Source organism: Strix uralensis, chromosome 3 (genome assembly GCF_047716275.1).
Source record: "Strix uralensis isolate ZFMK-TIS-50842 chromosome 3, bStrUra1, whole genome shotgun sequence".
Classification (NCBI taxonomy): domain Eukaryota; kingdom Metazoa; phylum Chordata; class Aves; order Strigiformes; family Strigidae; genus Strix; species Strix uralensis.
Genome location: NC_133974.1, coordinates 93,368,846 through 93,378,120, shown reverse-complemented (window position 1 = coordinate 93,378,120; position 9,275 = coordinate 93,368,846). Strand labels below are relative to the sequence as shown.

At 55.2% G+C, this 9,275-nt stretch overlaps 1 protein-coding gene across 1 annotated transcript; it reads left to right on the top strand.

Moving 5' to 3' along the window:
• Nucleotides 1–866: 866 nt before the first annotated feature.
• On the top strand, nucleotides 867–9,003 carry DLK2 (delta like non-canonical Notch ligand 2). The gene is made up of 5 exons (XM_074863388.1): nucleotides 867–939; nucleotides 2,543–2,606; nucleotides 5,081–5,211; nucleotides 5,562–5,706; nucleotides 6,715–9,003. The coding sequence occupies exons 1-5, from the start codon at nucleotides 867–869 to the stop codon at nucleotides 7,490–7,492; spliced, it is 1,191 nt and encodes a 396-aa protein (XP_074719489.1). The 3' UTR covers nucleotides 7,493–9,003.
• Nucleotides 9,004–9,275: the final 272 nt, after the last annotated feature.

Genomic DNA, 9,275 nt, shown 5'->3' with positions numbered 1-9,275 from the left:
CCCCTCCCATCTCATTATAGTAATATATTTATGATATCACCCTCGAATTTCCTGCCCTTAACAACCCCAGAAGGCTGGGAGGGAATGAAGTGTTTTTGGAAAGTTATTTAATGTTACTTCAAGAGGGCAGGAGGCGGTCGGAAAATAGATGGGTGCAGGAACCCTGGGCTGACAGGGCTCTCTGCAGGACAGCCGAGGAAAAGGACCGCACCTAGTGAGAGCTGCATGTTTGCCTTTGCTACCTGGGGCTGCAGCCCAGGTCTAGTGCCTATCGCTTCACTCCCTTGCTTGGAAAATGAAATAGGGCTGCTGTTTACCACTGCTTGTCTGCTAGATCTACTCGACTCCCTGCCCTCCTGAAGGGCTTGAAAAGCAGCCTGGGTGCTGTGTAAAGAGTCAGCCCATCTATTCATTCAAACATGCGCAGGAGGAAACTTGCTTAACATGAAGCGGAAGCCCCCCGGACCTAGGGAGGGAAGATGAAGGTCCCCACAGCTGGGCTGGTATTTCTGGAGGCTTCTGCTCTCTTGGCAGCAGCTAGCAGGGGCAGGTGCTCCAAGATGCGGTGTAACAGCCTGAGCTACTACACGCTCAGGATTGAGTGTAAATGCTCAGTTCTCCTTTACATACATTTTAAAAGGCTTTTTGATTCTTAGTGCTCCAACTTACCTTAGAGGAAGGAGTCTGGAAGGACAGAGAGGAGTGCGGTGACAAGTCTGTACAAAACTGGATGTTTCAACTCAAAACTCCCAGGTAGCGGAGAGGAAGGGATGCGTAAAGTGAAGCTGCGGTGTGAGCCAGGGGATTTTTCTGAACTTGCTCTTTTCCTCTCTGGAGGTGTTCATCTCGGTGGGGCCACGCTGACCATGCTCAGGAGCTTCTGTCTCCAGCTCATGTCCTTGGTTTGGATCCTCTTGGCCCATCACCAGCTTGCCCAAGGTGAGTGTCTGTAGACACAGGTCCTTCTCTTTTATATCCATCTTTCCAAATCTGTCCTTGGCGTTGCTGAAGTCTCCTGAGTTTTCCATGCAAAATAGAGTTGGCCTGAGCTGGAAGACCAGAAAATGCTGCTCGGTCCTCCAGCACCTGGGGGGTGACTGGTGGCAACTGTAGAGATTCTCGCTCTGGGGCCCATGGGGGTGGCAGTGCCTGAGCAGACCAGCAGTGAGAGGTCCCGCTGCTCTGTCTCTCAGTTAGGGTGAATGAGAGCCTGAACCAAGGAGCCTGTTTGGAGAGGCAGGGCAAGGGGGAAAGAAGATCCCAAAGCTGAACAGCTAATCCTGGATCCCATGAGACAAAATCCCTTCCCAAAGATTAGTTTGCTCTCCCCCTGCTCTGGATAAGCAATGAATTCCCAAAGCCATCTGCCAGGAGAGTTGATTACAAATAGGAAAGTCAATGATACCCAGGCTTGAGCTGAGCAGTCCCAGGATTCTGCTCCAGCTCCACAGTGGCTTGTTTTGGGAGGTTCTTATCCTGACCAGTGGGACCTGCCGCCTCACTGCAGCAAAAATGCATGCATGGGGGATTTCTTCCCATGCTCACTTCCCAGGCAGAACATCACACAGCTTGGGGAAAGCCTGAGCAAGCACCTCTTGGCTTGGGGGCTTTAACCTGCCCCGGTCCAGGGTGGAGTGGCTCAGTCAGGTAAGGGCGTTCATCTCCTGGGCCTGGCCTGGGATCACACTGGGCTCCTGGAGAAACCCCCTGTCTCCTGACATTTGCTCTAGCTCTACTGCCTATGGAACCGGAGCAAGCCAGCTTCCCTGGGGCTAAGATGCCCGCAAGTGATGGGACAGAGGGAAAGGTGGAGATGAAAGGGGACACTTGGCTGGAGAAAGCAGGCCAGCGCTGAGCAGAGGATGAGAAGTGGCACAGTGAGGCCATGGCTCAGTTACAGCTTCTGTGGCCTTTAAATAAATAAACAGAACTGGATACCTGGCCCCATGTGATGCCCAGTCCTGCCTCCCCGCGCCGGAGGGGGAATGTTGGCAGCTGGGTTCTGGCAGAGGCCAAGAGCCCTGACCAGGCTGCTCCATGCCAATAGTTGTCCCTGGGAAAAGGGACATCCTGGGAGATAAAGAGGAGCCATTCTTTCCATTTCCATCCTTGATCCCTTTGTGCCCCTTGCAACACCTGGCCCTGAGCTTTCCCACCATACTTGCTGGACTACCATGGGACCAAGGTCCCAGGTGTGTTAGGACCTATTACACAGGTTTCCTTGATGCACGGGCAACCCCAGCTCTTGCCCAGAAGGGTCCAAAGTCTAAGGGAGGCAGCAGAGGGGGAGTGGGGAGATGATCAGAGACCAGGTAGTTTTGAAGCAGGGTCCCATTTCTCAAAGGCAGTGTTACCACTGCTTGCGTGACTGCGAAATCCTCATCTCTCATGTGGCATCCAGCCATTGAAAGGGAAGTCCCCCACCTTACAGTTCTGTGGAAGGGCAGGCTGAGTGCTTAGGAAAATAAAAAAGGCTGTGAGCCAGCAGGGAGTCATCTATGGTCTCTGCTTAATCCAGCTCCACCCATCTCCTGCCTTGTAGGTGATGACTGCAGCGAGCGCTGTAATCTCGCCCACGGCTGCTGTGACCAGGATGGGAAGTGCAGGTATGGCTTGTTCTTGGCTCTCTGCTCCTGCTGCCCCTGACCGTAACTGCTCTCCCTCCCTTGGTACTGTGTCCCCGGTGCCTACACCCCTGCCCTGAGCTGAAGCGCCTCCTCCTTCACTCGCCCACACCTGGAATCGACAATTTTGCTCTCTTTTTACCTGACACCCTCTGGAGTGGGAGATTTTGATCCCTCAACTTCTTGCTGGTCCCCTCCAGACTTTACTTCAGTGCTTCCAGGGTCCCCCCTGCCACACACTGACTGATGTTGTTCTGCTGAGCCCTTTTTGTCTAGATGAGAGCTTAGGACAGCCCAGCCATGTCTGGGTGATGGGTGGCAGCCTTCATGTTCAGATACGATGGGGAAGGTCATCAGGCAGCAGGGCAGGCTTGGGGGTCAGCTAGCTTACTTGGCCTCCTCACTGGTTGAGATGGGGATGCTCTCCCTGGGGGCATGGAAGAAAAGAGCTGCCAGTGTGCACATAAATGTCTGAGGGCATCAGGGGTCCTCTCTCAGAAGCCTGGGCTGTGGTGGGGATCTGCAGGTGTTTTCATAAAGGGCTCACCAGCAAGCTGAGGGCTACCGCAGCATATGTGCACACGTGATCCCTGGCATCCCAGCTCCATCTGGTGCCCAGATCCGGTGGGGGCAAAGCTCAGAGCCTGACCCTGCACTTCAGCCTAGGGAGAAACCACGTGGCTGCCCTGGGCTGCCATGGCCCCAGACACTGCCTCTTGCCCCACTGTAGGGCCACCTGGAGACCCCATCCTGCAGGGCAGCCCCAGGAGGAGCAGGCTGCTTCAGACTGGCCCTGACACGTTCTGCAAGGGGACAGACTGACTGCCCACTGCCACCCCATTCTCCTCGCTGGGACATGCTTAGCTCCATTCTGCAGCACAGCCTCCAGTGACACACCACGCCCGGGCCACTTGTTCTCACCTAATGGAGCAGACGTGGCCTGGCAGTGACCGTAACCGCACTGGGGAGCATCAGGGAGCATCCAGCTCTGGTTTTGCTGGGCCCCCGATTGCAGTTGCAAAGTGCTTGCTCCTCCCTGAGCCCTTTTGGCAGCTGCGTCTGGTTGGGGGAGCTCGGTGCTGCGAAGCCCTGGCCAAAGACACCGCACTTCTCCATGTGGCAGGTGGTCCAGCTGCAGGTCTCTCCAGTGGAGGCACACATGAGTTGCTGCTCCAGATTTCAGGCCTCCAGAGCATTTGCTGAACCCTTCAGCAGCTTGGCAGTACCCCACTGAAATCACCCCAAACTCAGGGAGACTCAGCCGCTTACCTGGCCCCCTCCCTGGCAATTTTTAGATTGTCTATCTCCCTTTTAGAGAAGGGGAAGAGTTGATGGTGCCTGCTCCCTGCCCCCTCTGGGTACTGGAGGGTAGGGGTGCTCACAGCCCTCTGTAAGCTCATGGCTGTCCAGTTATGAATGCATTTCCCCAGACTCTATCGGGCACATGGTATCGCCTCCATTCTCATCAAAAAGCCTCTAATTAACATATATATTTATTTTTTTTAATCATTTTCCTCATGGAACAACCTGCAGTGACAATAGCCAGTCCAGGTGTGAAAGTGTCTCCTCGAACCAGCCTGGGAAAGGTGCAGTCACCACATATTGCACTGAAATGAGCCCCAGCCATGAAAATGAACCCCCTTGCTTACTCTAGAGACTGTGTTGGTTTTGTTAGGTTTAATTTCGTGCTGTTTTGAGTACAGCTTTTGTTGCGGCTGGTGCCACCTCCATTCAGCTCTTGTATTGTTGTCACTTACCTTCCCCCTTGGAGCTGTCAGGTCTGAGGGAGGCCACTGGAGCAACGCAGCTTGGCTTTACTTAGCCATCACCACTGCCCCACTCTTCTGGGGCCAGAAGGCTTGTTGTGTGCTGTAGGTTTTCCCATCATGCTGCCCTTGTGAGCTGGCTGATAAGTCTATTCCATACACCAGCCGTGGCAAGCAAGGTTTCGCAGCTGGATTACGGTGCACTTTGGATGAAAAATGACGTTATAATGCAAAGGGATGCAATGAGACACGCAGCCCTCAGGGGCTTCTTGTCCCTTTCCCTCAGGGAGTTCAGGGTTAGGGATGGGTCTTTTATCTGCCTGCCAGACTGGCTGTGCGATGAGGGAGGGCAGGAGTTGCTGAGCTAATGCAGTGGTGTATATAGAGCGGTTTGCTGGAGGAGAGCAGTGGGACATGGGCATTAAAACTGAAGCTGCTGAGCTCTGTTTCTGCTCCCTCACTCTCCCTGGCTGCAGAGGGTGAGTTTGCTCCCGCTCTGTCTGCTTGCTTCCTTGAAAGATGAGGTCAATACTGACCTCCTCTGGAGGAGGGTGCCAGCAGGTTCATGGGGGGCTTTGGGAGGGTTTCCCAGTGCTGCCGTATCTGCAGGAACCCTGCATGGCAGGCAGTTGGCTTTTCTGCAGCCCCTGCTTGGTTTTTATCATGCTGCCATGCCCTGTCCTCCTGCAGGTGTGATCCAGGCTGGGAGGGCGAGTACTGCGAGGAGTGCGTGCGTATGCCGGGGTGTCTCCATGGGACATGCCACCAGCCTTGGCAGTGCATCTGTCACACTGGCTGGGCCGGCAAGTTCTGTGACAAAGGTGAGTCGTGGGCTGGACATCCCAGCCTCTGGTGCTAAGGCCAGAAGCCTAGCACGCCCTGCATGGGCGGGTGAGCCAGCATAGCCAGAAGCCACCTGGGTGATGCCACTTGTGATGCCCAGGAGATGGGATGTTGCCTGGCTGCCACACCTGGGACTGTCCCCTTCCTGCAGAATAAGTCAGGCTGCCAGCACCTGCTCCCTGGCTGCATGGCCTGCCTGTTGGAAGGGAGGAGGGAGAAGCTCTGATCATTTCTGCATGCCCACTGGGTTTGATGGGCTGTGTTCAAACTGAATTGGCCACATCACCCCTCTTTTCTCACTAATTCCCACCTTTTTCTTTCCCCTCAGACATACACATCTGCAAACACCAATCCCCATGCCAGAACGGGGGTCAGTGCATCTACGATCGAGATGGGGAATATTCCTGTCTATGTCCAGAAGGCTTCCATGGAAGGGACTGTGAGATGAAGACGGGACCATGTGAGAAGGCAGGGTGAGACATGGCAGCAAGGGCAGCGAGATTACAGACAGCATTACAGAATCACAGAATCATCTAGGTTGGAAAGGACCTTGAAGATCATCTAGTCCAACCATTAACCTAGCACTGACAGTTCCCAACTACACCATGTCCCTAAGTGCTATGTCGACCCTACTCTTAAACACCTCCAGGGATGGGGACTCCACCACCTCCCTGGGCAGCCCATTCCAACACCTAACAACCCGTTCTGTAAAGAAATGCTTCCTAATATCTAGTCTAAACCTTCCCTGGCGCAACTTGAGGTCATTACCTCTTGTCTTATAGCTCATTACTTGGTTAAAGAGACTCATCCCCAGCTCTCTGCAACCTCCTTTCAGGTAGCTGTAGAGGGGGATGAGGTCTCCCCTCAGCCTCCTCTTCTCCAGACTAAACAACCCCAGTTCCCTCAGCCGCTCCTCGTACGACATGTGCTCCAGACCCTTCACCAGCTTTGTTGCCCTTCTCTGGACACGCTCAAGTAATTCAGTGTAGCTTTGGGTCATGCGCTGCCAAGCGGCGGCCCAGCTTGGCTCGTTATCTGTGGATTTCCATGCGCTAATGGAGTTAAGCCAAAACCATCTTTGGCGTTGGTTTAGCCGCGTGCACCGCACAGTCCCACTGGGACAAGGTCTGTGTTATGATTTGAACAGATTCCCGTCCCTCGCTGCTGTAGGTGTGATGAGCTGACACCTGTCATGCCTTTGGGGGAGCATCAGCAGGGCACATTTCCTCTTCAGATCATTTGGCCAAAGACCCTCCCTGGTGGGTGGTGGGTCCGTGCACAGCCACAGCCTTTGAGGATGTCCCACAGCCTCTCACTCGGGGAGGCAGAAACTCCTGCCTGGTCTTCTGGAGGTAGCTGCCCCCATGCAGAGAGCCAGTGCCGGACTCACTGGCTACATGAGCAGCTGTGTTTACCTCCGTGGGGCAGGGGAAGCTGCTTGCTCACCAGGGCCGTGACCTGCCCTTGCTCTCTCCACGCAGGTCTCCGTGCAAGAATGGGGGGCAGTGTCAAGACGAAAACGGCTTTGCCAGCAACTTCACCTGCCGGTGCCTTGCTGGCTTCGTGGGGGCTCTCTGTGAGAACAACGTGGACGACTGCCTGATGCGTCCCTGTGCCAACGGTGCCACCTGCCACGACGGGATCAACCGCTTCTCCTGCCAGTGCCAGGTAGGCTTCGAAGGGCGTTTCTGCACCATCAACATCAACGACTGCGCCAGCCAGCCGTGCAAAAACGGGGCAAAGTGTTATGACCGCATCAATGACTATGACTGCTTGTGTCCCGACCGTTTCACTGGAAAAACCTGTGAGATCTCCATCCCTGAGCCCACCTGGGCTCCCCCCTACCACCCTGTGAACCATGAGAATGGTGGGGGTGTGAAAAGCACCACCAGCGAGATGCCAGTGGTAACACAGCCAGAGCCTGTCAGGACTGCGGTCACAGGGCGGCGCGTGGCCAACCACAGCGAGAAAGAGCCAGGGGGAGGGTTGTTGAAAATCTCCGTGAAGGAGGTGGTGACCCAAAGGGACTCGGGGCTGAGCGAAGCCCAGCTGGTGACAGTGCTGGTGTTCGGGGTGCTGACGGCAGTGCTGGTCCTCATCACCGTCGTGCTAATACTGAGGAACTGGCAGAGGGGCCGTCAGAGGTCAAACTGGTGCCAAAGCCCTTCTCAGGCTGCAAGGAAGCTCCAAGACCAGGAGTGTCAGGTGGGCATGCTCAACACCATCCTGATCGAGCCCAGGAAGACAACAGAGCTGTGACCTCCGAGGACTCTGAGCTGGGCCCTGGCAGGTCATCGTGCTGGCAAACCCCCCGAACTGCAGCCTGGGGAGCCACGCCAGCACAAACTGGGCAGCGGGGAAGGGCTCCCAGGGCAGCAAACGCATCAACAAAACCCCTGGGTGTCAAGTATGGGTGTGATGGCCCCGCCTGGGTTTGAGCTGCCTCCCGCCCAGCTGGCGCCCACAGGCATCTGAAAGCCGGGCTGTGTTGGGGCAGCCCCGCAGGGGAGCGGCAACGTGCCACTTGCGGCAGCCCACGCCACGCAGTGCCGGTATGGCCCAACGTGAGCTCTCAGAAATGGGACGGGTAGTGCTGAGGAGGGCACAGCCCTCTTGCAAGCCCAAATTCTGCCAGGCCCTTTGTAACTCCTCTCTGTGACTACTGGAAGGGGCTTTGTCCTCATTTCTGCTGGTGTTGGGATGTTTCTTCTGGGGCTCTCGGGACAGCTGTGGCTGCACAGGCCTCCCTGCCCCTGTACTGGATGGGGTGGCACCCGGCTATTTCTGGAGCCTGTTGTTTCAGATGCCATGTCCCTAGAGAGAAAGCAAACACCTTTGCTCCCTGGCCTTGTGGTTCTGTGAGCCAGTTCAAAGAGACTCTGGAGATCATTTGGGGTCTCCTTGTGCCCTTCTGCCCCGGTAATGCCCCCTCCTCTTGCTGTCAGACTTGGGGTTACAAACACATTCTGTACTTTCCTCCCGATGATCTTCTTCCCCCTACTTACCGAGCTGTCCTTTCTGGTCTGGCCACAAATGACCAAGCTCCTTCCCCTCTCCAGTGTGCACTTCTGCCTCCCCATTTGCTGAGGAGGTCCCACAGCCCATTTGCTGACAAGGAGGAGCACGGCCTGCTCCCCTCTGGGGTCCTCTGGGCCTGAGCTGGTCCTTCTCATATGCCCTCACAGGTGAAACTGGAGACAGACAAGGCTGGTTCAGGAGCAATACAAGATCCAGATTCTCCTTTCCTCTTCCAGTCACTCCAAGGCAGGCAGCTGGCTCTAACCTCAAATCAGCCATTGTAGCGTTTCTTGATACAACAAAGGTTAAGGTCCCCTTAACCTGGATGTGAGGACAGGCTGCCAAGCCTGGCATGACCACAGGAAGTAGATACAATACTGCCTTCTCCACCATTGCTAAAGCACGGCTAAGAGGCAGCAGATGGCCAGGTCACTTGGCCTTTGTACTAGGTCTGCTCCTGCCTGTCCTGGTCGGCTGTGCAGCAATCAGCGTCTCCCTGCCAGGGCCAGGGTTTTCTGTGCACAGAGGGCTAAGCAGAGGGGTAAAAAAACCCGCAACCCAAACTGTACTACTGGCCTGAAGGGTTGCAGAGCTGGGTTCAAGACGGTGTGGAGAGCAGACAGAGTGAGCACTCAGCCAGGAGGGAGACCTGGGAGAGGGGACTGGGGCTTCACCAGAAAGATTATTTTTTTAATACATGGATGGATGATGTACCTTTATCAAATAAAACAAACACAAGCCCAGAAACAGTGTATCAGAGAATCGTAAAATAATTTAGGTTGCAAGGAACCTCTGGACACCAACCTCCTGCTCTCAGCACGTCCAATTAGATCAGGTTGCTCAGCTCCTTGTTCTGGATGAGTATCTCCATCACTTCCCTCAAAAATGCAAACCCAGATAGTGGCACAGGAGTTGTCCTGCCCCATACACTGGCTGCAGGGGTGGAGATGGCTCCCGCAGCCTCAGGAGGAATGGGACCTGCCTCAGGACAGCGTAGCAAAGGTGTGTGCCTGCTCGGCATTGC

What these genes read in the sequence shown, in the direction of transcription:
- DLK2 (XM_074863388.1), top strand. Translation starts at nt 867, where the DNA reads ATGCTCAGGAGCTTCTGTCTCCAGCTCATGTCCTTGGTTTGGATCCTC. An exon ending in GACCAGGATGGGAAGTGCAG is followed by an intron (nt 2,607 to 5,080) that starts GTATGGCTTGTT and finishes GTCCTCCTGCAG; the next exon opens with GTGTGATCCAGGCTGGGAGG. An exon ending in CGGCAAGTTCTGTGACAAAG is followed by an intron (nt 5,212 to 5,561) that starts GTGAGTCGTGGG and finishes CTTTCCCCTCAG; the next exon opens with ACATACACATCTGCAAACAC.